Below are 27,681 nucleotides of genomic sequence, written 5' to 3' on the forward strand. Positions count from 1 at the left end.
AGCGGCTTCGGGGGGCGCCTGGCGTCCAGCCAGGGTCAACCCACCAGAGGGTGGCAAGTTTACACCTGCGCTGGCCAAAGCCAGGCTTGCAGGTGGAGCCTTTGCCCCGGTACGTCCTGCCTGCTCACTCTTCTTACACCACAGCAGGAAACACGAGGCAGCTCTAATAGCAGTTCTAGCAGGATTGTTTTACTGGGCTTGAAAATTTCATCCTGCATACCTAAAGAAGTCCTGAGGGCAATTATCAGTGATATGTATTGACACTTTTTGCTCTGAGGACTTGTCTCAGCCATAGCCCAATTCAGTCTTCCAAATATCCACTGGGAAGTTTGGTGGAGACAAATCACCATCTGCCTCAAGACCAGATTCTTTGAGTTACCACACAGGGAATTTTTTGCTTGTTTACTGGATTTGCCTTGACTTCCCTGGCACCGAGATTCTTGCGCAGTCTTTGCTCTACATCTGGATTCGGATGTCATTTTACAGGATCCTCTGAGACTTGGCCTTGAGATCATAGCCCTGAGATCATGGCCCCTGATAGCCATCTTCTACAGGCCTCCTGTGCCCTTGTGCTTAGCTTGTGGGAATGTATTTATTGAGGCAGCACTAGAATTGCCACCAATCCAGAATACCTTCTGCTGCTGCTGAGTAACGGGAGTTATTCATCTCCCAGTCAACTCCTGCAGTTGTTTTCATGTCATTTAGCAGCTGTAAATGCATCACATCTGCTGTAACGGACAGAGAACAATTACGGTTGAGGGGAAAAAGGAAAGAAGAAGTGTAATGAATGTAGATAAAATGTTGAGGTGGAACAACTTTGCAGAGCTGACCTTCACGCTGGGAATGCTTTACCAGCATTCTTTTTCCAGGGGGAGAAGGAGTACTTTATTATTGCTGTGGATTTGAATAGTACCACCAGTGCTTTCTGCACCACTCCAGCAAGAGCGGGAGACTTAGAACTGTAACAGGTTTGGTGTTCAATGAAGTCAGACCTGTCCGGGGCTCTTTGTAGTTTGATACACAGCTTGCAAAGAAGTGGTAGCAGTAACAAGTGAAGTTAGATCAGTGCAGAAATCCATGTAGTTGCAGCACAGACAGAAACAAACCCATCTGTGCTGTTTCTGAAATGGAGGTCAAAAGCAAGCTCAAAGTAGGCCGAAACAGCTCAGAGAGTTGTTTCTGTCTTTGCTTTCCAGCCGAGGAGATCCTGTTCAGCACCAATGGCCATGTGCTGCTGACACCTACTGTCAGCAGGGAAGTGCTGTTTTCCTTGGGCGGGCAACTCCCGTGTCCTCATCACGACTACCAGAAAACCAGCCAGGCCCCCTGGGTCACGGTGCAGCTTGATTCTCTCTCGGCAAGCTTGGCCGATTAATTCTGCATGCTCTCTTTCTTAACAGGTGGATTTGTTTCCTTTGTAACAAGGAGATGGGGATTAGGCTGCAACTAAGTGAATGTGTATAGAGCTGAAACAGCGCAAACATAAGTGATGAGAGGAAGACCACACCTGAATCAAGTAATCCAGTCTTACCCAAGATACTCATACGTTCCCTTTAGCTCAGCTGACGCAGCTGCTAAAGAGAAATTAGGGTTTGGACATTTTTTGGGTTTTACATTGCAAAGCTGCTTTGGGCATACCTGAGAAACAGAACTTTCTGCAGCAGCTGAGAGAGAAACGCAACGTGCGCCGTCTCCAACAGCATTCGACCCGAGAGGGGCAGGGGAGAGCAAGGAGTCCCAGACAGGAACCGGTGAGCGCTTCCAGCCTGAACGCGCTACCGAGGCATCTGTTCCTCTCCAGTCTTTGTTTGCTCAAGCACCTGAGAGGCCTCGCGAAGCAACGAGTGCTACCACTCAGCCTCGGCTTGGCCGATCTCCAAGCCAAGAGGCTGTGGGCGAGGGAAGATGATTGTATTTGATGACCTTTGGACAGCATGTCAGGAGAGGCCCGGGAAGACAGCTGAGCTACAGGAATGTTTCATGCCCTGAAATGACAAATGAAGCAAGGGCAAGGGACGGTCAGCAACAGAGATCTTTGAAAAATGATGTAGGATGCTCGGGTGAAGCCAGTCGACGTACTGGAGGGTGTTCTTGTGCTCCGTGCACACTAAAGGCGCTGCATCCCCCAGTCTGCACGTGGCTTATGAGGACACCACATACATTCAGCTGCCGGGTCAGGCCGTCCCCGCTGTTCTCTTCCTCTCCTCGCAAATGTATGGCCTAACCATACGTTTTCACAATCTCGCCGGCTCAGAGATACGTGCACCTCAAAATACAGGCCCTCTGGTTTATGAAACTCCTTACCGCAGGACATTGTACAGGCCAAAAGCAAACATGAGGTGGAAAGGATTAGGCGATTTCTCAGAAAGTAAATACGTCAGTGACTGAGCCATAATGTGACTTCTCGCTCAGAAATCCCTAGATCTTGAATTCCAGAAGCAGAAGGTGATAATGGCCTCTGTCAGAGTCGGGGTGCTGGGGTGGACAGAGCTTTCTTCTGAGGCAGTATGACAGCTTTTACATCCTTATCTGCTAGGACCAGTCTCCTGGCACAGCCTCAGAGTACAGAAGGGTAATGCTAGCTGAGAAGCGCTCTTCCCGGTGTAGTTTACTGAAACTCTGCAAACAGCATACTTGTAATTGCATGAGAGCTTTTGCTGGCGTAGGTGGAAGGAGAGAAGAGCACGGGTGTTTTGCATTCCTGTCCCAATATACCTTCTTGGCAGAAAATTTAAACGTAGACCAAACTTAATAATAAAGTTACAATAGCTGGCAACCCTTTATTCAGCATTTCTGTTAGACCAATGACTTGAATAAGAAGTTACCCTTACTGCATTCAGACACGTTCACACTTTGCAGACAAGACTGCTAAACGAGGGTTATTTTTTCAAAGTGCCAGACCAGGGCAGGTAACATTATTACCTGTCTTCCAGGAGAGTTTGTGCATGAAACATTAATGTTAAGATTTTGATGATGAAATAAAATCCACATTCTTTCATCTCAGTAAGTGGCCTGATTTCCCACTGAAATCAGGCGAAAAGGCATAGTCAACATTTTGGACAACGACGCCATTTTTACTGAACATCCTAAATAAACAAAAAGCCAATTATTAAATACTTCACTTGCGTTTCAAGAGGCGGAGCTGTAGTCTGTGCTACATTACATCGCGTGCTCTATCACAGTGGCCACATAACACCTAGACCTACAGAAGATAAGATCTTAACAAACCTGAGAGATCTTAGCAAATAAAATCTCAATGCACTCGTTTGCATTTCCACCCGAGACAGGGATGTTGCAGGAGCTACTTCTCGCCATAGCAGTCTACTTTTATAAGCCAGGTGAGAGCGGTAGGCGGAAGAAATATCTTTTATTAGCATGCAACAGAGCTTGCATTTTGCTTTTTCTTTGTTATTTTTCTGCAATAAGCTTTTTCAGCTTATTTTTCCCTAGCAACCTGTCTTGCTGCTGAAGCCCACTGAGTTCAGCTGGCCACTGCATCTGTCCCAGAGGGGGCTGGCTGGCTGGCAAGGGGAGAGTTAACAGGACTGGCACGATTTTCCTACCCTGCAGTAGTGCCTCAGGGCCCCAGCCCAGACTGGGAGAGGAAACCGATCGTACTGGGCACTGCACACCTCCCCCCCGCCCCCAGTAAGGCACAACCCGGGTCCTGCTGGGCCCCCAGACAAAAGGCTGGGGGCAGGGATCGCCCTGCAGGGATGGGTGGGATGCGGTTTCTCCGGTTCCTCCCTTACCTCGTGGGCAGAGGTTTGTCAGTCCGAGATGAGCTGCAGAGATACGCGAAAGAAAAGAGTGAAAAGGGGGACATTCATAACTGGGGTTTGAGACTGAACTGCCCATCGAGGTCAATCGGTGTTACTGAGAGCTGTCAGCTTGGGGCTTTTTTTTTTTTTCTGGCTTCCCATTAAAAAAAAAAAAAAAAAGGACAATAGAAAAGACATTTTCTCTGCACAGAGCACTGAATTTTCCATATTTAAAAGAAATGTTAGGCCTCGCTTACATCTGGGCATCAGCCAATATTGTACTGGTGCGGCTGCATCAGTGAAACCTCTCTTGAAACTTGTGCTGCAACCCCACAGCTTGCCCTGGGAACAGAAGGGCAAAAAACACCCCCGGGGGCTTTGTCCAGCCGGGAGCTGGGTGTCCTGCCCCCTGCGGCTCTCCCAGCGCCCAGAGCCACAGCATCACCCAGGGTTCAGCCTTTGGAAAAGCCTGTAAAACTCCAGGGAAGCGTGCTTGGGAAAATGCTCATACACTTCACTGGTTCTTAGGGATTATTTCAGGCTGGTGGAACGATGTTTCTGTTGACTGAACAATTACTGGAGGCGAAGTGGAAAGGACACATAGTTTATATGTTTATTTAGGCTATGTTTTCATTTTTTCCCCGGTATAGCTGTGCTGGTGCAAACAGCAAAGGTTGGAGAGCTGGGCTGGAGCAAACAGTGACTTGATACAATGAGATTGCATCCTCGTATCTTCTGGAAAAAAAAAAAAAAACTGCACTGAAGCAAGTGGCAAAGATGCTTTTACTGCATCTCTACATCTAACGCTGGATGTATTTCACTCTTACCGCATGATTTGGGGTACCCTGCCCTCAGTACTCTCCAGTCTCTGGCCTCTTGTCGCAGGTACTGGAAAGGTACAGCTCTTCCAGAGAGTAAAACTCAGGGTTAAATACTGCCTGGGTGTCAGAGGACGAGCTTGTGCTGCAGCAGGTGCCAGAAGAGGCAGCGGCTCCGGTGCTGGGGAAGGTAAGGCGAAGAGTTGGGGAAGGAGGGAACGCAGGAAGAAAGCACTCAATTAAAGACGAGGTGAACATCCCAAATGGGTTTGGCTGAGTGACACTTCCCAGCCAGCGGGCACAGGACGCCTGGTGAGAAGCAGGAGCGAGAGGATTGTGGGTTAAACCCAGAGGTGTGTGTTTAGGAAAGTTAGTTCCTGAACCTGAGGTGAATAAGCCAGACTCTTCCCAGCGGGAGAGTTACTGAGAGCAGACGTGCAGCCTGGAGTTTGACTTGCTGGGAATGAAAGGGAAACCAAGGCAGAGGGCCCGTGGTCAGCTGAGCCCCACCACACAACCGCACCTTCTTTCTACAGAGGGCCTTCCTCCACCCGTATCCTTCCTCTTACCCAGTAATTGCCCATCCCATCCTCTCTCCTCCCCACATAATCGCTGTCGCTAGCCATTAGCCAGCGGCAAAGAGCAGAGAGCTGTCGCTTAAGAAACAACTGCTCACCCGGAGAACTGTTGTCAAACACCAGACACCAGCACCGTTCCCTACCCCACCATCGCCCAAGACAAAAGATGTACCCCTCCAAATCCGCTTACACCAGTGCAAGCTCCTCTGCTCCCCTACGAGAAAGGCTTTTAAAAACAGTTTCATGTGTGGCGGCTGCACCTCTGTTTAGGCTGTGGCACTGTAACTGCGAGGACAGCATTGCCCTCCCCTCCAAACAGTTACTCGGGCAACTTTATTTGTCTGGTTCAGAAGCCAGGAATCGCTGCAGAGGATGAGGTGCTATGGGCCTAGCCCTGACACCCTGCATGGCTTCCAGCTGCAAACTTGAGAGCAGGCTTTCCACAGCATGCAGCACCTACCGGCTCTCCCTTCCGTGGCCTGAAATCATTTGGAAACACAGCCACATAAATGGGAGCTGCGTAAAGTCTGATGGCACAAAACGAAGCGTTCAGAGCATCTTGAAATGAACAGGACTCTACAGGATGTGTTTGTGCCGTGTTCGTGCTTTGAGTCCGGCGGCCGTGGTGGCTTAGGTCTGGCAGTGGCAGCCTGAACGCCAGATTTACTGCTTGGTAAAATCACAGCCACAGCAGTTGGTAGCAGGTGTACGTTAGGAGCCAAAAGACAGCTTGAAAAGAAATGCCCTGTGAGTAGAAAAATGACTTTCAGTAAGTACTTACGTGAAGAGTCTTTGCCTTATTGGAGCGTGATATTTTGTACTGTATGAAATTACGGCTTCGCTGAAGTTTGCCCCTTCACAGCAGCCACTGCTACCCAAGCAGGCAGCAAAACCATAACAAACGCAATCTACTCTGTGTGCTTTTCTGAAAGAGCTAGGAACAAGTAGCTAAGTCCAGATAACCATGTGTAAACTGGTATTCCCACAAACTGACTCTGCATTACATTCATTTTTAGGCAGAAGGGCTAATGTGGCATTTCCACTGACCCTGCAAGGTGAGATAAGCTGGCCCGGCTGACCAAAGAGGGGCTTTTTGGAGAGGTCATTTTAGTATGTGTTGTTTTACTGATCCTGCTCGCCACACGTATGCAGAAACCTTCATGTTAGAAGGAGGCAGGAGGTGCCACAGTGGAATGGCTACAAGTCGGGGAATTTTACTGACTGTTCGAAAAAAAAAAAAAAAATTGATTAGATGCCTGTCATCATGAGACCTGCATATTCTGAAAGCTGTAGAAAGAGCTTTTTCATTAAAGCCAGAATTTCTGAAATGCAAGTGATGCTGCAGAGGGTTTGAAATTTTGCCCTATTCTGACCTTCAAACACGAGGTGTGTTACAAGTAGCAAATGACCGAAAACAAAACAAATGGAGACCTTTTTTGACCCAGGCAGCAATGCTTTTTCTCCACTAGCACCAAAAGAGAGTCCTCCCAGAGCACAATACTGCAAAGTGTATATATCCTGTGATGCTCTGAATAGCTTTTTAGAAGTTCAGTAGAGCCTACATTGTATTTTTAAAGCAAGTGCTTGCAGGGTCTATTTTCCTGGCAGTGAAGCAATTAATATTTAAGGTATTTAGAACACTGCAACCATAAAGACATTTTTACAACATTAACATAGACAGTTACAGCAAATTGGCGTACTTGCAGAGTACAAAAGTTGAGAAATCTGGTCAGACTGGTTTCTGAAAGGCAGGAGAGATCTCTGTCGAAGTGATAAACATTAAAATACTATTAAGATAGCATTAATAGTGGTGCTTTCAGAGAAGCTTAAGCAATCTGGTCACTCAAAAAAAAACAAACCACCCCAAAACAGATGAGGAAAACCAGACGGTGCAAAAAAAACCCACTTCCAGGGAATGAAACTAAAAGGTCACCTATGTCAAATCCAATTGTGAAATTATACACAAAGGAAAGAACCTAAGTTCCCTTAGGAACCTCGAGTGATCTAAAATGCTTTAACAGTTATAAATGCAGCGCCTTTATTTTTATAACAGATGGATGGTAATATCGAAGTATGCTTTCTATTACAAATCCAGTTTCAACTCCCTGCTCCCCAGCTGATCCAGGATGGAAACAATCCATCTTAGCGTTAACGTCAAGTTTCTTGTTTTGGCAGAAGTTTTTATTTACTATTGCATTTTCTTGCAGACATTACAGGCTTTGATGTGGATCATTTCTTTCAGGAGACATATTCACTGCAGAATTATCTACATTCAAGCTGCTCAAAAGCATCCCAACCACAAAATAATTGCTGTAGCCACTTCCGTGTGCCCCTAAGATTTCTTGGGGTGCACATGTGGGATTTTTTGGCAGGCGCTGGAGAACTAACAGCACTTGACTGCTGGCGCAGCTAAGGAGTGGTGTAACTTGAGTTTTAACTTACAAATCTGATGGGGCAGCCACTAGAGTTAAGGGGGTTAGTGAATGGCTCAGACTTGACTTAGGGGCAACGTTCAACTCTTAGAGCTCAAAGGAGCTTTTCACCGGGCGAACGCATCTTTTGTGTTGGGCTGGGATAAGGAAAGCATTGAGCAAAGAGCTGTCTGCGAAATAAGGCGAGTTCTTCAGGAAGAGGCGTCGGCAACGGCAATGTCGAAACCACTTACGGAAGCTGGACTGAAAGTCGGGTTCGATTTTTCAGAGCCAAGTAGTCTGAGCCAGTCGCATCCGTATCTTTTGGAAAGGCAAAGCTTTGACCTGAGTCTGGCCTCCCATGCGCTCAACTTTCTCTGCCTGAAGAGCAGCTCAGAGCTGTAGCCTGTGTTAATACCAGAGCGCGGCTGTGGTCCAAGCACCCCACTCCAAACTAGGGGAAATTATCCTCAGAGCAGGAGAAAAGACACGTGGAGGTCGCAAGACCATGACACTTTGGCAAGGGACCTCAGGTTAAGATTTTCAAATAAATCCGTAACATGATATATATAAATATATATATAAATCCATAACATAACATACCTGTATTACAGAGTTCCTCTTCTGGATGAAGCAAATGACAGGCAAGCAGACATGGGGGTTGGAGAAAGGAGCTTGCCTTTGGGAACCAGAAATACGTAAGCAGAAGTAGGGCCAGTTGGAAAGATTTGCAAGTGTGGCTGGCATTTCTGTGACTGCTAATGAATGAGCCTTTTAAAAAAAAATAATTATACAATGAAGAAACTCTTCTAGAAATGTAAATTGTAAAAGGCATTTAAGAATTTTTCAAAGGAGGTGGGAAACATCAAAACTCCTTTAAAATGGCTTAGAAAATGAAGCCTTCTTGAAAGAAAGCTAGGTTCTTAGGTTATTATTATGTGCTTTGCTAAGTTTTACTCAGCAGCTTTCTGAAAGCTGGAAGAGCACCGTCACAGTTAAAAAAGCACTGAAGCGGTAGAAGGGTCCACTCCTATATTTTCCTGAAAAAAACCCTTCCAGCGTAAAACCCAAAGCGCCACGGATCTTCATCAGACACTGAAAAAAAGATTCGAAGAGCTGGCCGGTGGCGGTGCTTTAAACCGAAGGGTCGCGGCGCGTGCCCGTCGCAGGCGCGTTGGCAAGGAGTGTGGCAAGGCGCGTCCGGTGCGCACCCCAAACCGCTGCTGCGCGGGCCGGGAAGGTCACGACTCACCATCGCGCTTTGGGGCGAGCCCTAAAATCTCGGCGTTTGTCTACACCTCGATTTAAGGAATTACGTGGGCTTGGATTCTGAAAAACACAGCTACAAGCACCTCTGGAGGAGTTATCACGCTGCGGTCTGCATCCCGCCGCCTGGTACTTGCAGCTTGACCCCAGCACCTGTACCATTCAATTAAATTAAATACTGTACAGTTGCTTCGAAGCCGAACTCCCTTACCCTGCTTTAAAGCCTTTGGGGGACTGGCTCGATCAGAGCCTCTGCTGATGACGGTTAGAAAAAAAACAGCTTTCACAACCCAGGGAAGAAAACGCCATATGAAATCCCTCAGCCATCTGGGGGGGGGGAAGCTTCAAAATTTTCCACAACTTGAAGTGCAGCCCAGGAGTATTGGCATCAACTGGGCTCAGCTGAGCCGAAATTCCTGTTGGGATACAGACTAAACAGGAACGGATCAGGGATGCCCGTTAGATGCCCCATTTAAATAGCTGACAAAATATCTTTACGCTCCTTCAGCAATTCCCGATGCAGTTTTAATTCTCTGATTATTTTTGCAGCTGGGAAAAACCCCCCCTTTGCTCTCCCCGGTTGCGGGGAGGTTTCGGCCTTGCCGGCCCGGGAGGCTGCCCGCTCTCTGCGCCCGCCGCCCGGCCGTGCAGCGCAGCAAGGCCTCCGCAGCCGGCGGGACGAAGGGAGGCGAGGCGAGGGCTCCCGCAGCCTCCCCGTGCTGCCAGCTCGGGTTCCCATTTACCGACGGGCTCAAGCCGAAGGACTGCAGGCCCGAGGTGACTTTTCAGATAGGAACGGCGAAGCGCCCAAGAGAAGCACCAGCCGCCGGGAACTCTGGGCTCCTCGCTGGGGACCGGCGCCTATCGCCAGCCCCGCAGGACCGGCCGCCGCCCCGGCGCCCGGCGCTCAGGCAGCTGCCGCAGCAGGGCTCTGCCAGCCGCACCGGCCCCGCCGCGCCCCCCGTGCTGGAGCAAAGGGGAACGGCCACCGGGGGCTGCCGTCCCGCCGCTCCCCGAGGCGCTCCGCACGCGAAGGGCGCCGTGGGTACCGCGCTGCTGCCCGGCCGGTGCCAGGGCGGAGCGCGGCCAAGGCGATGCCACCGGCAGCACCGCGGGGCGGGTCCGGGGAGCGGCGCCTTCCCGCAACGGGACAAAGGCGAGCGGCGCCGGCCACGGACGAGCCCCCCGGCTGCCGGTTCTGCTCCCGGGGACGCGCCTCCTCCCCGGCTGGCGGCCGCCGGCGCCAGCGCCGGGGGGGCCCCGCCGCCGCCGCCGTGCCCCCGCCGCCCCCCGGCTCCCCGCCCGGCCCCGCCCCGTCGCCCGGCCCCGCCCCTCCCTGGGCGGGGCGGGGCGCGCGGCGCCGGTGGGGGCGGGCGGGGCGGGGCGGGGCCGCCGCTGCGCGCTGTGTGCTGGAATGCGCGGCGCCTCCCGCCGCGCCGCCGCCGCCGCCAGCAGCGCCTCCCCGCCTCGCGCGCGCCCGGCCCCGCGCGCACCGCCCCGCGCCCCGCAGCAGCCGCGCGGCCGGGCGGCCCCGCGCCGCCGGTGAGTGCGGCGGGGCCCGGCGGGGCCCGGGCCCGGGGGAGGGGGGGAGCCGGGCCGGGCCGGGCCGGGCCGGGCGAGAGGCGCTGTCCAGGGCTGATCTGCGGCCGGCGGGCGGGCGGGGGCGGCCGGGCCCGGCGGGGCGGGCCGGGCCGCGGGGGGGATCAGCACCACGGCTAAGGAGCCGCCGCCGCCTGCGCCGCGCCGGCCGCGGGGGCGCTAGCCGGGCCTCGCCGCCGCCGGAAGGCGATGCCGCCGCCGCCGCCGGCCGGGCCGGGCCGGGCCGGGCGCAGCCCCAGGCCACGGGCCCGGGCGGAGGCCCGGGGCGCCGCTCGCCCTCTCGCCGCCGGGCACCGGGTGGGCGCGGCCGCCGTGACCTTGCCGGTACCGAGCCGCTTCCCGCACCGCGCGCCCCCGCACCGGGGCCGCTGCCCTGCCCTGCCCTGCCCTGCCCGCCGCGGGGGGGAGGAGGAAGCCGAGCCCTCGCCTCGCCTCGCCTCCGGTCCCCGCGGGCCGGCGGCAGGGGGAGCGGCGGGGCGGCCGTGCCCGGCCAAGGCCCCCCGGCGGCGGCGGCGGGCGGGCCGGGGGCGGCGGTGGCGGCGGGCGGCGCGGGGAGGGCCGCTTTGTGTGGGCAGGCAGAAAATGGCCGCATGCCTGGCAGGGAGGGAGGGCGGCGGCGGCGGGGGCACGGCACGGCCCGGATCCCCCGGCCGCCTCCCCCGCCTCCCGCGGCGGATGTGCGCCGGGCCGCGGAGGGGGGGCGGCGGCCGGGCCGGGCCGGGCCGGGCCGCCCCCTTTTGTTGGCGGCCTTGGGCCCGGCGGGGTCCCCCGGGCGGCCGGCAGCCGGGCGGGGGCCCTCGGCGGGGCCCGGCGGCCTCAGCACCCACCCGCGGGCGCCTGCGCCGCCCCCGGTGTCTGACATGGCGGGCCTCGCCGCAGCGGGGGGGTCCCGGCGGCCCCCGTGGGAGCGGGCGGCGCTGCCACCCGGCCCGGAGCCCTGCCTGGGCCCTGCGGCACCGGGGGACCGGGGAGGCGGCACCCCACTGTCAGCGCCCCCCGCCCGGCCTCCGCACGGCGGGGTCCCGCTCCAGGCGCGGGGCGGAAGCCGGGAGCCCTTTGGGGAGCGGAGCGGGACCCCCCACCCGCCCCCGAGGCCGAGCGTGGCCCGTGGTAGCAGGGAGGCCTCTGGGCCCGGGTCCTGCCTCCGGCCGCCCCAGTGCCTCGGCGAAGAGGTTTAATTTTCTGGCGGTACCTGGAGGGAGGGCTGCTGGGGCAGGACGAAGCAGAGGAGGCTCTCACGCAACGCGGGTGCTTACAGGTGTTCTTTCCTCTTCCAACAGAATTACTGCCATGGCAACTCAAGTGCTGGGACAGTCTGGTGGGAACAGCCTCTTTCCTGGCAGCGCTAATATCGGTATGGCATTGTCCAATGACATGTATGACTTACACGACCTTTCTAAAGCTGAGCTGGCAGCTCCTCAGCTTATTATGTTGGCAAACGTGGCCTTGACGGGAGAAGTCAATGGCAACTGCTGCGATTACCTGGTTGGAGAAGAGAGACAAATGGCAGAACTGACAACGGTGGGGGACAGCAACTTCTCAGACAGCGATGGAGAGGGTATGGAAGATACCCAGGCTGCGGAGAGTGACCGCGAGGCACCTGAAAATGTGGAATTAAGCTCTCTGGAAGCTCCTGCTACGGAAACCCAAGGTCCAGCTGCTTGCCCTCCTCCTAAGACTCCCAGTGTGGACAAAGATGCCTCACTGGAAGCACCGGGTACTCCCGAAAGCACAGAGGACAAGTGTAAGAGCTTGAAGAGCAAGCCGTTCCGTTGTAAGCCTTGCCAGTACGAGGCAGAGTCTGAAGAGGAGTTTGTGCATCATATCAGGGTTCACAGTGCTAAGAAATTCTTTGTGGAAGAAAATGCAGAAAAGCAAGCCCAGGTGAAGGAGTCTGATTCTTGCACCGCAGAAGAGGTGGATTTCTCTAAGGGCCCGATCCGTTGTGATCGTTGTGGCTATAACACTAACAGATACGATCACTATCTGGCTCACTTGAAGCACCACAACAAAGCAGGGGAAAATGAAAGAGTCTACAAGTGTACCATATGCACTTATACTACCGTCAGTGAATATCACTGGAAGAAACACCTAAGAAATCATTTTCCCAGGAAGGTGTATACCTGCTCACAATGCTCCTATTTTTCAGACAGGAAGAACAATTATATTCAACATATTCGAACTCACACAGGTAAGGCTTTCATCTTTTTTGATTTAAGCGTGGTAAGAGTACTGAGAAACTGTGATGAATGAAGCAAGCTGAGAGTCTTCTATTTGCAAAGTTTGTTGCACCCTGAAAAAGCTCTGCGCTCTCTCCTCTTGGTGCTACCAGGTTGTAGCCTCATGGAAGTGTGGATTTGGTTGGAGCTACAGTCTGCAGTCCTAGAGGGCTGAGAAAAACTCTCGATATCGGGGGCCCAAGAGGAGATGAAGAGCATCCTGTTTAGTAATTTTAAGCCAATTTTTTGAAGAGGGCATGACAAAGTGCACCTGTGATGATTGTCAAGGTCTATGACACGAAGGCCTGATGTAGTGTAAAAACAAAACAGGCAGGTTGACAAAAGGTGCCTAAATCACATAGGTAGTTTTGAAAATGGTACCTTCATACTGAGCTGAAACTTGACTAAGCTGTAATTACAGAGAAGAAAGGGCTGATACACACATGCAAAGGAGCCCTCCAGCATCTACAAAGTCAGAATAAGAGCTGAGTAGTGCTCCCAGTGAATGAATTCCTCTTAATGTACAGGAGCCTCGTTTTTTCTAAGGTCTGCATCACTGCAGTAGCCAGAAGTAGACACATGCTTCTGTTGGCCTAGAGGAAGCCCTCCAGGGAGTCTTTGGCCTGATTTCCCGTCTTCTCCTAGCATCGGTTTTAATCTGGAGGAAAAGCGTGAGGCCCCTTTCTACTCTGGTTTATACCAAGTGGAATCGGAGGACCTTCACTGTGGCTGCCGTCCCGTGAGCTGGGGCCGCAGGTGATTTAGGAAATACCTTGCTTGGTGTCGGAGAGCCTCGCCAGCCTCTCACACAGGGAGTCCTGAAGCGTGCCCAAACTTGAGACTCCTTTCTAGGAGGGGCCGTCATAGCCCCCTCACCTCTTGGGGCAGTGGGGTACAGCTGCTTTGCCTCCTGATCCCTTTTGTGGAAGCGGGAGGGCAGTTCCGACCTTTCTTGCAGCTTCTCAGCAGCTTTCATTTCCAACTTGTCAAGGCTTTCCGAGGAGAGGGCAGACTTGCTAACCATCTTCTAGCGGGCTGACCTGACTTGGTTCCCCTTTATTGTAGGCTGTGCCGGCTGAGCAAAACACTGGGGAATTTCTCCTTTGAAGTCATGTTTTGTCACAGCAGTGACATGAATGGTTTGGAGGCTTCAGTTCAGTTGTCTGCAGCTGTCTGGAAGGGGAGGGCTGGACTCGGGCGGCCTCGGGGCCGGGCTTGAGCTCCAGTGTGCACAAGTTCGCATTCGTCAGCGTGCATCAGTATCTGCTTTGACGGGGTTGGGAGGGTCTGCTGGGATTTTTAGTCCGTTAAGACATATTCTTCTCTTAACAATAGCCACGTGCTGTTGTTTAGAGGATACCATCAGTTTAAAAATCAGTCCTGTCTAAATATTTTTTTCCTAAACAAGTAAACAGATTGTTGTGAGAGGTGTTAGGAAAATGGTGTGGTTTATCCTCCAGTTTGTTTTCTTTGTTTGTATTGTGGGAGATAACAGGAAAGAGACCAGGTAAAAATGACGAAATAATAGGAGAAAAAGAAATAAATCATCCCGGGAACTCATGGCCAAATGTGACCCCATGCTGTGGTGCCTGTCTGTTTTACATTTGTCTCGACTTTAAATTCATCCCTGCTTGTGTTTGTACATGACATTAGGTCCCCGCTCTGATCTCTGAAAGCTCTTGTTGAGTTTTACAGGAACTAACCATAAAAGCATGTTTGCTGAGGAAGCGCTCTGTTATCACTGCATTTGACCAATTTACCAGTGAACTGTATTTAAAAAAAAAAAAAAATCGAGCATGGTAAACTATGTAGGATATTGTCCAGTTCCTCTTTTCTCCTTTAAAAATAGTGTTGCAATCAAGGTGTTGGGTTCTTTGGTTTGCCATGTCTTTTCATTATTTTAATTAAGCTGAAATGAGTGATTATGATTTCAGCATTTTTTAGTCCACCCTGGTAGTTGTTTCTTTGCTAGCTCTTACCTAAAAGTTGAGATCTTTCAGCCAGCTCTCACTTGATAAAAATCTTTCAAATATGTTAGTAGGCTAATTTAGGAATGTGCCTTGTTTCCAGTAACACTGATTTTGTCGGGGAGAGTGTTAAAGCTAAAGGAAGAGTATTAGAAGAATGAATAAGCTACTGGCAGGTATATTTATACATCAGGCTAAAAGTTTCTGCTGGTGTTAATGTATAATCAATTGCCTTAAAAAAACACAAACAAAACCACAATGCACAAAAAAAAGCCCCAAACAAACAAACAACCCCCCCAAAAAAAACCCAAAAAACACCCACAGATATTTTATAGTCAAAAGTATTTGCAGACTGTTAACACAACACTACTGAATTTAATAAGAACTGTCTGAATAATACTAAAATATCTTTGGATTATAGTTTTCATTTAAAATAAGAAAAATATTTGTTGGAAAAAAGATGCGAGGGATACATACATACCGCATTTCCTTCCTATTTTATGGGTTCAGAATATTAAGAAGAAAGTTGGAATTGTTTGTTTCTTTAGTTTCCTGATTGCTAATAGGTTAGATAATTAGATGCTTTTTTCTCTCTCCTATTTTTTGTACTTCACCTGCTTTTTTCTGTGTGGGAAAATGCCTCCTTGCAGATAATTGGATCCTGCTGTGTTTGAGCCATCCAGTTTTCTGAAACACTGACTCTGTACAGAGTGCAGTTTCACAGGATCAAATGCTCTGCTGCTGCTGGAGAAAGGCAGTCTCAGTTTTCTCCCCGTATCCTGGGACTAGTTGATTCAGCTCACTAAAATGGCAATAAAATATTTTTTTCCTCTTCCCCAGGTTGTTTTTTTGCTGGTTAGTGAACCGAATCAACTTACTAAGGACGCATACAGATGCCAGAGCACATGGCCAGGAGCAGGGAAGGGGGCTGCCTGCTAGTACCTTGCATGGTGGGAGAAATAACCGATCCTCCACATGTTTGGGGACCAGGGGAAGGCTGGCAGAGGTTGGCTGCTTGCCTGTCGCTTGCATCCGTGTTGGAAAGCTAGGTGTCCGTGAACCCGCCCTGTACTGAAAGATGACTTGCAGCTTGTGACAGTGCTGGTGTGGCAGGCTGCTGACAAATATGGGGGACCTTGGGTGGAGGGGTGGTTTAAGGACCCTGCAGATGGTCATAAGCTTGTCAGCTGGGAGAGCTACATCTGGAAGAGCCTGTCTGCTGCCCAGGAGGGGGTGGCTGGAGATGTTCAGGGCTGTTCCTTCCTTTGCTGATGGGGCAGAAAGGACCCTTTGTGTCAGGGACAGATCTACCTGGACTCATTTGTGCTCATTAGATGCGTTAGACCAAGTTTTGACTTGATTTATCCCATCAACTATCCACGCTGCCGATCCTGGAACTGTACTACGTGCAAGACAGTGCAGCATTGTTCTCAGTTTTTTCCATTTTACTTGTTAGAAGCAAATTCTAGAAAACTTAATTGAAAATCATCTGCAGAGCTATATGAATAAGACAGCCACTTCCCTTCCCAGTGTTCAGTGCCTAACTTTGGGCTGTTTTTTTTTGCTTGTCATAGGGGAGCTTTCTTGCTTGCCACTGTGTTGGAAGTTTGGTGGAAGCAGTTTCTTTTCAAGCAGACAGAACTTTTAATACTGTTACAAGAAAGGCTTTACAAAGAGATGATCTTAACCTCGTTCACTGATGTGTTCATTTGCATAGAATTACGTGCCTGCTTAAGCTTTTGCTAGGTCGGTGCTTATTCTTTAAGTGTCTTGTGGAGAGTTTTTTTGGTGGCTTGTTTGCATATAATGAGCCTGTAAAATTACAATAAAAATCCTTTGGGGAATAGCGTTTTATAGAACAGCCCTTACAATATAGTCAGGCATTTAATTCTCAAGTGGCAATAACACATTTTAAATAGTTGCATTCATCATACTTTAAATCTAGTATGTGTTGATGCTGTGCCCTGTATAAAATACCTGAAAGAAAGCCTTTTCCACATTCCTAATGTTGTAGGTAACTTTAAAGATAAGAAATTTCAAGTAATGGGAAGAAGACATAACTGAATATTCCAGGACCTTTGGCCACATATTTTCAGATTATAAGGAGTCATTTAAAAACAAACCCGTTTCTTTATAACAAAAGGCCTACCCCTCCCTTGCACATGACTTAATCTTATTGTGTGTATTGCACCAATCTCCTACCTTGTTTTAACTGGAAGAGGAGGAGGGATGTGGTTGTTAGGGTGAATTTACCTTTAAACTGCTGATTTAATCAAGAACGATAGTCTAAATGTTTGATGGGAGGAAGAAATGTGGGATTAGTCTGCGTTAGGAAGACCGCTTCTGCTGCTCTTTTGGCAAAGGCGTGCAGTGGAGCCTCACATCACACGCTGGCAGATGAAGGTCTTTGCTGCGGCGGATAGAGCTATGCCTCTGAAAGTGAACAGACAGCCTGTATACAGGGCTTTTGCTGGTGTCCAGGTCTCAGTGATTTGGAGAGCACGTTGGTTGTATGCTTCAACTGATGCAGCAAAATGCTGTAGTGTAATTCTGATCATGACTTGAATAAATACTAAAACCGAGTAATAAATATTACTTTTCCCTTCCCAATTTCTCTCCCGTCTTCTGTTGGGGGTATCCATCCACCCTAGACTAAAAAGTGTTTTTACAACTTGTAGTGGAGACAAGGCAGCCTAGATCCCTCAGCTGTGCTAGCAGTTTGGGGCAAACACCCCATGTACTTATCAGGACCTGCCTAACATGTTAATTCTAAAACTGTCTGCCTTTATTTGGGGCTTGTCTTCACTTGAAGAGGATTTTAAAGTATCGCTGTACTGATAGTTACACAAGCTAACTGTCCCTTGTGGAGACCTAATTTATGACAGGTTAGTTTCCATCAGTGCTCCAGAAACAATAACTCTGCAGGCAGACGGATTTGAGTCTTCAAAATAAATGTTGCTGCTACGCTGGAGCTTTTGCTAGCAGCATAGTTTCATTGAGCAAGGGCATCGTGCTTTTCCATGCTCCAAGCTAATTTCACTCTGCCAATAAAACTTCGGAAGTAGAGACCCAGTTTCTATCTGTGCTTGTGTTCTGGCAAATGCAGGTCTGTGCTGAATGGGTGGTTGCTCCCCATCTTAATCCAAATTAAACAGGGAGGTTTCAGGTAAGGTGTTACATGAAGTGAGAACATACCTGATTTCTTACAGGGTCTATATCTTCTGTGCATCTTTTGAGTGCTGGGAGAAAATTCTGTAGGAAAGTCAGCTCTGGTGGCTTAGGGCTTCCTAAAGGTGGCTATCCTCATCACCTTTTGCCTGAGGTTACCGTCTGACCCCAGATGGACATCAGGATGTGCCTCTCTCCTGTTCTGCCCCTTCACTATCCTCGTTCATACGGCATGACACGGTGCACTGGTCCAGCTCGGGCATATGCTTCTCACTGTGTCCCTTTGCTGAGAGATAATGTGCCCTCAAATACAACTTGGGGATCTGTGACAGCCTCACGTGTATGGCTTGGTAGCCAAGTTTTGGAATCAGATGTGTTTCAGTAACTAATTTGCTGTTTGTTTTTGCAGGAGAGCGACCCTATCAATGTGCTATGTGTCCTTACTCCAGCTCTCAGAAGACCCATTTAACCAGGCACATGCGCACCCACTCAGGTTGGTAAGGGGCGGCAGCAGCATGACTCAGGAAAAGGGGGTGGTAATAATCACAGCATGGTTGAAGTTGGAAGGGACCTCTGGAGGTCGTCTGGTTCAGCCCCCCTGGTCAAGCAGGGCCACCGAGAGCGGGCTGCCCCGTTCTGTGTGAGATGTCATCCAGTACGGCCTGAGCTTTAGCTCCTGTTTTAACAGGGGAGGTTGTCTTTACCTGCTAAGGAAATGCGAAGTGTCATTAATAAAATTGATAACAGGGGAATATATCTTTTTCTTTCCCTTTTACTTTCCAAGGTGTAGTCTGAGGTTCATAGGGCTGCTCTAGTAGTCCTAGTAATCTAGTAGCAAATACAACATTGTGATGATATAGGAGCAGATGCTTGTCTTCTGTCTGCTGCCGTAACTCAGTTCAACTCAATGAAGCTGGGAAAATTTTGAGCAGCTGAGAGTCTCCTCTGTGATGTCTGTGATTTCATCTTATCCAGGGGTTCTGAGGGAAACCTTAGCTTTTGCTCAGTATTACAGAAAGATGTAAAATAGTGTCTGCTTATGGCAAGGAGACACAGAAGAGAAAAAAGCAAACTCGGAGGGTGTTCACAAGTGTCTCAGTCTTGTGGCACTAAAAGCCAAATTAGCAATTTTCACTAGCCTTTATTTCCCATTACTGGTCATAAGCTGTGGTGTTACAAACATCTGCTCTTGCTCTCTTGCGAATCTCTTTTTGAATGAATTAATAGCATTTTTGTGAGTTGTAACAGCATAGGCATGCTAGACACAAGCACAGTTGTCCTTTGTGACCCTCGTAGGGGAGTTCAGGTAGATCTCAGCCTGTGCCTTTTGGTTTGCTAATATCTGAATTGAGCAGACCTACGTGAATTCCTAATCCTAAAAAACAGCCTTCTGAACAGTAATTGTTTCAGTTTCAATAGATGAGGCTTTTACTTGAAACCAGAAGGCAGGCAATTTTAACTGTTGAGGATGGGGGGTTTGGACCCATTAAAAACAGACAGCTTTAAAATGACGTGCCAGTATTTTGGTTTGAGAATTTTGTGAATCGACTATTGTGCTTCCAGAAACAAAAATAATTTTTGGCTGAACCTCTGGGCTAAATGTGAATTTGGAAATGGTTTGGTCAATACTGAGTCCAGAAACTATTTCATGAACTTCTTATTCTCCCCTTGTCTGTGCAAAGAAGTCTCAAATCCGGAGGAGATGAGGAGTGGGATCTGCTCTTGGCCCTTGACTCAAAGGTCTGGGAGGGGAGGGCGTGAGCTGTGCTGACAGAATTGGGAGTGCACATGGGACTCTTGCTATCGGGGGTGTTTTATTAATAGCTCTGATAACTTCTGTTGCATGTCTTGCTGCATTGCCCAGGCAGTGAACCTTCTCTGTGGCAGTTTCTGGACTCCTGAAGCTTGTAGGCTGGCCTTTTAAGGCAAACTGGTGCTGGAGCTTTCTTCAAGTGTCAGACAGTGAATGACAGTGGTTTAGAGCCTACTTCACAGCTGTATTCTTAGCCATCTTGGTACATGTCCTTTCCACTTGTGCAACAAAACCCCTGGATTTAGTAGAGGTGCTGGACACAAAATCTTCACATACAACCTTTGAGTTACCCTGTTGCAGCTACCTCTGAGCACTCCGTGCAGTTAGAACAGCTTGTTCATGTGTATGTGAGAGAAAGGCTGTTCTTGTCCTCACTCTGTGTAACACGGAACTGTTCCTTGAAGTGCAGGCGATAAAGGTCCATACTTGCAAGAAGGATGAGCAGTGAAGCACATCAAGCTTAAACTTGTGGAAAATGTCACCAGGAAATGGCGGGGGAAAGGAAGGAAGGAAAGAAGACAGGCTGAAGATGATAGGGAATCAAAGTAACCCTTCTTTAAATAATGAAGAGATGCTGCAGGCAGACATGAAATGATCTAGACTCTTAAACAAGTGTCCCCATCCTTCCTGCCAGGGAGGTGGCACAGCCTTATATAGAGTTTGTGAGGGTGTTGCAGGCCTGCCATGAGGCTAACACACAGACACCACAGTCGCAGTGACTTCGTCTTCGCTGCAGGCTGCTCCGGTCTCCTGAGTTGTGCTGCAGAGGAGCAGCATGAGTATGGGCAGTGTCAGGGCAGTGGGTTGCAGGGGTGGGAGCAGTAGTATTGTACCGTGAACAGAAGGGGCTGGAGTGGATTTTCAGCGTTCCTAGGAAGTGGCATGCATTAGTTCTGCAGGTCAGTTTTGAGATGCTTTTTCAGAGCTCAGGAGCATCCTAAATTCCTCAGCTGAATTTGCACATGCACAGATGTTCTCAAAGTAGTTCTGGACTTGAGTTGTTGTGCTGGAAGTGCTTTTCCTGTTTGCTTTGATGTGTAAATGGAAAGCCACTTCTGCTGCAGCAGCACGTACTAAGCAGAACATTTCCGGAACGCTTCTGCAAGAGTCACTGCAAAATTGTAAATCCATATTTCAGTAGTAACGCGATGGCTTTGGACTGCATATGGTTGTCTTGCCAAGAATAGGCTGCAGCCAGTACGCCATGTGTTTTGAGACACTGTAACAGTGAACTGAATTATCAGAGGTAAAGATCATCTGAGCAGTGTGTCCTTTTCATATGCTTTGGGTTTTGCTAGCTTCTTTTCCCTCGTTTCCTTTTCAATGCAAACATGAAGTATGCTAAATCTGTGTAAAGTTGGACTTTTTTGAAACGTTGTGTGAAACTGCTATTCATCAAATGTTACATTTCCGTTTTTCTACAATGCATTCAATGGACCAGTTGGGTATGGATTCCATTTGCTAATATTACTGTAGAGAGATCTCTGCCGGTATGTATGCATAGCCAGAACCTGTGACGTTGTTACTGCTTGTTTGGTTTTTGGATCCCCTTCCTCCCAACCCTTGCCCCTTCTCTCTTTTTTTGTATTTTGTTCTTTGTGTCTTGTGAATGTGTTTGTGACTTGTGGATTTCTTATGTTGACTTTACTTAATTTTAAAGGCGCATGGATGATTTTTTTTTTTCTTTGAGTTTCATATTTCTGTATCTGTATTAGTGGGAAGTGATTCCCTCCCTCACCCCCCATGCTTAATAATCACCATCATTCCCTTCCGCCCTTCCTTCCTTAGGTGAGAAGCCATTCAAATGTGATCAGTGCAGCTATGTGGCCTCAAACCAGCATGAAGTAACTCGTCATGCAAGGCAGGTTCACAATGGGCCGAAGCCTCTGACTTGCCCACACTGTGACTACAAAACAGCTGACCGCAGCAATTTCAAAAAGCACGTTGAGCTCCACGTCAATCCGCGCCAGTTTCTGTGTCCTGTTTGTGATTACGCGGCATCTAAAAAATGTAACCTGCAGTATCACATCAAATCCAGGCATCCTGATTGTTCTGACATCACCATGGATGTTTCAAAGGTGAAGCTACGGACTAAAAAGAGCGAAGCTGACTTTTCTGAGAGCATTAATGAAAAAGCAGAGAAGGAACAAACGAAAGGGGATACAGCTGCAAAGAAACCTGAGAAAACTGTGAAAGTGGAGAAAAAAGATAATTTGGCAAAGGAAAAGAAGCCGACAAGCAATGTTTCTGCAGGCCAGGTGACAACCAGAAGTCGGAAATCTGCTTCAGAAAACAAGGAGGTGGATATTAAAACTGAGAAAAACACTGAGAAAACATGTAAAACAAAGAAGATCAAAAGAAAGGCAGAGGCTGAAGTAACTTCCTCAAAGCAAGAGCCTGCAAATGATACCTCAGCAGTAACAAAAAAGAAAAAGAAAGTGGAAACTAAACCCAGAGACTGCCAGGAAGCTCAAAAAAGTGATGTTGTACCAGAGGAGGAGCCTAAAAAGCAAAATTCTTGCCTCAAGAAAAACAGAAAAAAGAAATCTCTGAAAAGTAAGCACAGTAAGAAAAGCGGTAAACTCGATCAGGAGAAGATCGAGGACGAGGAGATGCCAGACGAGTGCCCCATCACAGAAGAGGATGGATGCGTGAAGCCGGACACTGATGGCAGCGACCAGAAGGAGCAAGATCCCACTGACACAGTGGCATTAAACAACGATGGTGGCCATGCTGCCAAGGGGGAGAGCACTGATCCCAAAGGAAGCTGCATACAAGACCCAGGACAGCTTTGTCTGCCAGCTCAGGCTGCAAACACAGAAGCTGAGGTGGAGGACCAAGAAATGCCTCCTGCAGCAGGAGAGAGCAAAGACACTGTTGGTGAAAAAGAGGAGGAGAGAAAGGCGGACAGAGGGCCAGACACTTGCCCTGAGGAATCTTCCCGTGCAGTGTCTTCTGAAAAAAGCTTCGATGTGCCCATGGACGTGGTACCAGATCTGGCGCCTGAGAAGGAGCCAGAGGTAACCTGCGTGGCAGAAACTGTGAGTAACTCAGGCCCGATGGACCTGACTAAGACGTGCCTGCCAGCGACAGAGGCAACAGGAGATGCCGTGCCGGCACCTGCGCCCCCAGAAGGGTGTACGCAAAGCCCTAAAGTTGCTCTGGCCTTATCATCTCCGGATAACACAGCAGTGAATGAATCTCAGGAAATGGATGAGGATGAGGGCATCCACAGCCACGAAGGCAGCGACATAAGTGACAACATATCAGAAGGAAGCGATGACTCGGGGTTAAATGGCGCTCGCTCCGTACAAGAGGAGACAAGTCCAAAGACGTCACAAGGAGCTGCAGACACCGCAGTGGCCAGGGAGAACTATGTATGCATTTTTTGTGACCGCTCATTTAAAAAGGAAGGTGAATACAGTAAGCACCTCAATCGCCACTTAGTCAATGTGTATTATCTTGAGAAGGCAACAAAAGGGCAGGAGTAGAAATAGACGTGGTTTGGGGGAATCTTCTTTTGTAAGATCTTACACAGCTTATGTACAGATATTGTAGATTTTTTTTTTAAGCACGGTTTGCTTTAGTGTCTGCATTGGTTTGTTTTTTTGGTTTGTTGTTTTTTTTTTTAAGTTGAAAATATTTTTGACAACTGTGTAATGGTGAACTCATTAACTATTGGAGCTCTTCATTAGAGAAGGCAGGTAGGGTGTATGCGGCTGTGTTGTGTAAAGTCAGTGTAAGCTTCTGGTCTATTAGCTTATGCAGTTCTTTTATAAATTGTGTTTTAGGAACAAGACGGTAGCTAGCAACACACAAGTTGGATGTTTATAGAGCCATTGGCATTAGCTGGTTGTTGTTCTAGCAGCCAACTCCTTCTCTCTCTCCCCTCTTCCCTTCCCACCTTTTTTTTTTAGTTCTTCTCGATGTGTGTTGATATTCAAAGTGTTAAACTACTTGATGGTTTTTCTACCGGGAAGATAGCTTCTATTCCATAAAACAGCACTTTGTAAAAGAAATCAAAGTTGGCTAGTGATGAACATAACTGTTAAAGATAATTATAATTGTGAACATACATTTCAGATCCCCTAAGTGTGAATGGTGAGCCAAAATTTAGGAGTAGTCCTTCCAACTTTTGATTGGAGAACCTCTGTCTTGATTAATATCTTAATGACTATGATATGTAATTGGCTTTGTTGAGGGGGAGCAAGTCTGTTATTTTTAATTTCTGCTTTTTTTTTTTTTGATTGTGCTTTAAGGGCTTAAAATATTGCACATTGTTTTTGATTTTTACCTATGCAGTTTAATCTTTTAGGAATAGCGCTTGTGCAGTACATGTACACTTTATATATGCATGTTTGGTTTTGTTTGTGTAAGTGTTTTTTTTTTTAATTTGGAAAGGTTCAGATTCGTTGCTTACCATGAAACCGTTTTCTGTGACAGTTTTCTGTGATGCTCTTTACTGTAGATTTTTCTTGTTTTCCTGGGGTATTATTAGTTGTGCATGAAGTTGCTGAAATTATGAAGTGCTTGGCTATGTATTTTTGACTGGCTTTAAAATTGTATAGTTCTTGAGCAAAAGGATAGCAATGCAATTTCAAAACACTATTTTATAGGATTTGTTTTATCATGGAAATGCCACTTCTGATATTTTGAATACGCAGACAAAGTAATACATTGTAATTTATAATTTGGGATGACCAGACAGGAAAATACTCAGTCTCAATGGAAATGGTCTGCAGATTCTGCAAGTCCAGATGATTTTTTTTTTTTTTCCCCCCTCCTCTTTTCATTTCTGGGGTGGACAGCAGTCGAACTTCATGAGCTTAAAAAAGGTAAAATAGTAGCACTGGTACAAATATGGTTCATCAAAGTCTAACATCTCACACACCAAAAACACAAATAAAGGTAAATCAACTGGTAAGCAACAAACCTGGCATTAAAAACTGTAGGAATTCCTGCTCCTTATTCATTCAAGCTGCATTTAATAAAATCATCCTGCTTCCATGCAGAGAGAAACACATAAGTGATCAGATTGTCATCTCAGGTCTACATGCAAGAAATGTCATACCAGGAGTTTCTAATTCTAAACAGACTTAATTTCTGGCACACACAAACACAAGAGCGATTGCATGCTTACTGCTTGTAGCCAACCAGTGGCAAAAGGTAAACAAAATCCAAACCAGCAGGGAAAAAGCAAAACCCTCCAGTCCCATCTCTGCACTCTTCTGACTGTCATTAGCCGCCTTTCCAGTGGGAGCAGTTGGGGGCAGCTTCTCTGGTTGTCAACTCCAAAGAAGCAAATTTGGAGGCAGGTGTTACCTGGAGAGTGGAGTTGAGGGGTTCAGACAGTATTTGTCAGAGCGCTTTATGGCAAATACTCTCGATGCAAGCTCTGGAATAAGCCCTATTCTCTGCACATCCCCACAGCATCTTCCCCTCCGAACAAACCCACTGCCTTGAATGAATAGAGAGCAACGATGCTACCTTGCTTCTGCTTTTGGGAGAGATTGGTAATAGGAGGCCAAAGATTTGAGAGGGAAGGCATCCCTCGTGGCAGAAATAAATTGTATAATGTACAGTGAGTTTTTGTTTGCTTAGATAGCGTTCAATCCTTACCTTGGCTGTGACAATCATTGTCAACTGAAGATCAAGTTGCAACTATATTTATGTTAAACATTAAGAAAATAAACCTAGGTAAATTGTTTTCCTAAACAACGAGTTGTAATAGTCTTAGGTGTATTTTTTTTCTTCATAATAGTGTTTCCTTTATATATAAATGTTGCCACCATTTGTGAGCGATGTGAGCAGATGCTGGGAATTCCAGTACTGTGTAGAGGTTTTATAACTCCCTTCATATCCTTGCGAAGAGCCTTTGCCATCTCGTGAGAGACTTCAAGGACTTTAGCTATGTTCAAATAAACTTGTGGACTGGCCTGAAAATTTTTCTGGTTTGTTTTTAAATGAAAATAATGGTGTTGACTGACTTTAAATCTCTCTCTCTGAGATAAAAACAAAGATGTGGTTCTCTGAGATAGATACTCTGCTGCACATTTCTGTGAAGTGGTCAAGGTTTCAATGCTTGATCTGACAAGAAGTCTTTGAAGACGACAGTCGGCTCCTGTTTGGCAGTGTTTCTTACCACAAGATTAGAAACTGCAAATAAATTATTGACGTATTAAGAAGAAGAAAAGTTGATTCGTTCTATCTGAGACCCATCAACAATGTGCTGAAATACCTGATGTTGGTGCAGAACTGTGTTGGAATTCTCTGCTTGGTTAAGACCAAGGTTTGGGAGTATGTTACGGTAAAGCAGCAAGGATGTAATGCATTATGTGTAACTAAAATGTTAGACATTGATAATATTGAGTATTTGAGGGGGGATGCAGGTCAGGTAACCCACCATATACGGTGGTCTTACATTGTTGTATCTCCCTTTAAACAATGCCTTTTTTTTTTTTTTTGTCTTTTTCAATATTCTTAAATTATTTTGTGTTGGTTTTGCCAATGTTAGCATTTTTGTGTTTCTTGGCAATAGTATCTGTACGAGTGTTCAACCTCCAATATGTGGTTGGAAGGATTAGCACACTGATAGCCCTACACTGCCAGCCCTCGGTTGAGCAACGTGGTGTTCGGGGCTTTTGCTGTGTGAATCTGTACACTCAGAGTAACTGCCCTGAGAAATGATCTAGAAGTGGGTAGCTAGGCATTAATAATAATCCATGGTATTATAATTGCTGTTTCTGGATTTTGATGATCTAGGCTGGAACTTTAGTCGTTTGAAGAAGAAGAATGTTGTAACAACTGACAGGCCAGTTAAGATATGGTAACGTCATTGATTTCAACAGATTTAATGTAGCTGAAAGGTATCAAATTCAAGATTTTCTTGAATGTCAGTTGTGTAGATATATGGCGTGCATACAATATTAACAGAATCCAAATAGCTAATGGAATTGTGTTATGTGTACATGTATTTTCCCCCTCTAAAATTACACTAGCTAACAAACTTTTGTAAGCTGGCATGAAAACATGTTTATGATGTTTAGTTGCACCATGTTTGATGCTTTTACAGTGCAATACTTGTATTCTCTGAATTAAACCAAAGGTAGTTTTTTTTCATGCTCTCTCTACTGTAGTGCATGACAGTCTTTTCTATGTTTGTAATAGATGTAAAACAAGCCAGATCATACATCCTGTTTTTACGTACAACATGTATAAGAACTCTTTTGTCCAAAATGTAGTATAAAGTTAAACTAAATTGCATTATATTAACCCTTACAAGTGTATTGTCCTAAGCATAGTTATGATTAAATAAACTTTATTAAGGAACTCCCAGCTTCTGTCTCCCACTTATTAACGGCTATGAAAGCCGTCTGTCACTAAAGGCAGGAGCAGTGCAAGCATCGTTGGCAGAGCTCTCAAGACCTCCCGCCAGCATGGCCCGGAGCAGCCAGTACGTAGATGCCACGTGCGTGCACACGCAGACTTGACTGCAGGCAGGGGCAACGGCTCCAGAAAGAGGTGCTTTTTCCATTTCAGCGTATTGCGTTCGTTTCCCTGCCCGCTTCAGTGAGGGCCGGGCACAAGGTGGGAGATGCATGCAGACGGATGAAGTTCAGACTTAATGCTGGACCTGTTTGTGGCTTGGCAGGACAGGCCTGATGGGCATGAAATGCGTGTTCCCTGCCATGTGAGAAGAAATGCGACTTGCGGGAAGCCGCAGCTTCTAAATTTGAGTTTCAGAGGTCATGCAGGTGGCAATCCCTTCTGTGTTCCAGAAGGGTCTCTGGCGCTGTCTCACTTGGGAATTAACAGTAGATGTATAAAAATGAGGTCACCCATCATCCCTGTGGCTACAATACTGTCAATATAGATACTGAAAATGGCTTGAGAGCTGTGGAGCCCCGTATAGCTTGCAAGGGTGACTTTTCATCTCTCTGCCAGCCCATCCCTCTTTGAAAACCTGAGCTGGATAAGCCCATGATGCTAACTAACCTGCCTTCTAGGGCTTGGTCATTCCTACCTCCTACTAAAGCAGAACAACTCTTATTTGCCAAGGGATCGAGGCAAACGACATTTGA

General features: G+C 47.8%; 1 protein-coding gene across 3 annotated transcripts; it reads left to right on the top strand.

Moving 5' to 3' along the window:
• Positions 1 to 10,249: 10,249 nt before the first annotated feature.
• On the top strand, positions 10,250 to 26,935 carry REST (RE1 silencing transcription factor). Of its 3 annotated transcripts, none has more exons than XM_087737549.1 (4): positions 10,250 to 10,376; positions 11,714 to 12,624; positions 18,197 to 18,280; positions 21,389 to 26,935. In XM_087737549.1, exons 2-4 carry the CDS (start codon positions 11,724 to 11,726, stop codon positions 23,089 to 23,091), a joined length of 2,688 nt encoding a protein of 895 aa, XP_087593675.1. In that variant the 5' UTR covers positions 10,250 to 10,376; positions 11,714 to 11,723; the 3' UTR covers positions 23,092 to 26,935. The 3 variants fall into 3 exon arrangements, with proteins under 3 accessions (XP_087593675.1, XP_087593678.1, XP_087593677.1); XM_087737552.1 differs by lacking the exon at positions 10,250 to 10,376 and adding an exon at positions 10,518 to 10,730; XM_087737551.1 differs by lacking the exon at positions 10,250 to 10,376 and adding an exon at positions 10,740 to 10,757.
• Positions 26,936 to 27,681: the final 746 nt, after the last annotated feature.

This window comes from Nipponia nippon, unplaced genomic scaffold, assembly GCF_047370975.1.
Source record: "Nipponia nippon isolate SJK-2023a ecotype South Korea unplaced genomic scaffold, ASM4737097v1 scaffold_6, whole genome shotgun sequence".
Lineage (NCBI taxonomy): Eukaryota > Metazoa > Chordata > Aves > Pelecaniformes > Threskiornithidae > Nipponia > Nipponia nippon.

What these genes read in the sequence shown, in the direction of transcription:
- REST (XM_087737549.1), top strand. Translation starts at nt 11,724, where the DNA reads ATGGCAACTCAAGTGCTGGGACAGTCTGGTGGGAACAGCCTCTTTCCT. An exon ending in ACATATTCGAACTCACACAG is followed by an intron (nt 12,625 to 18,196) that starts GTAAGGCTTTCA and finishes TTGTTTTTGCAG; the next exon opens with GAGAGCGACCCTATCAATGT. An exon ending in GCACATGCGCACCCACTCAG is followed by an intron (nt 18,281 to 21,388) that starts GTTGGTAAGGGG and finishes TTCCTTCCTTAG; the next exon opens with GTGAGAAGCCATTCAAATGT.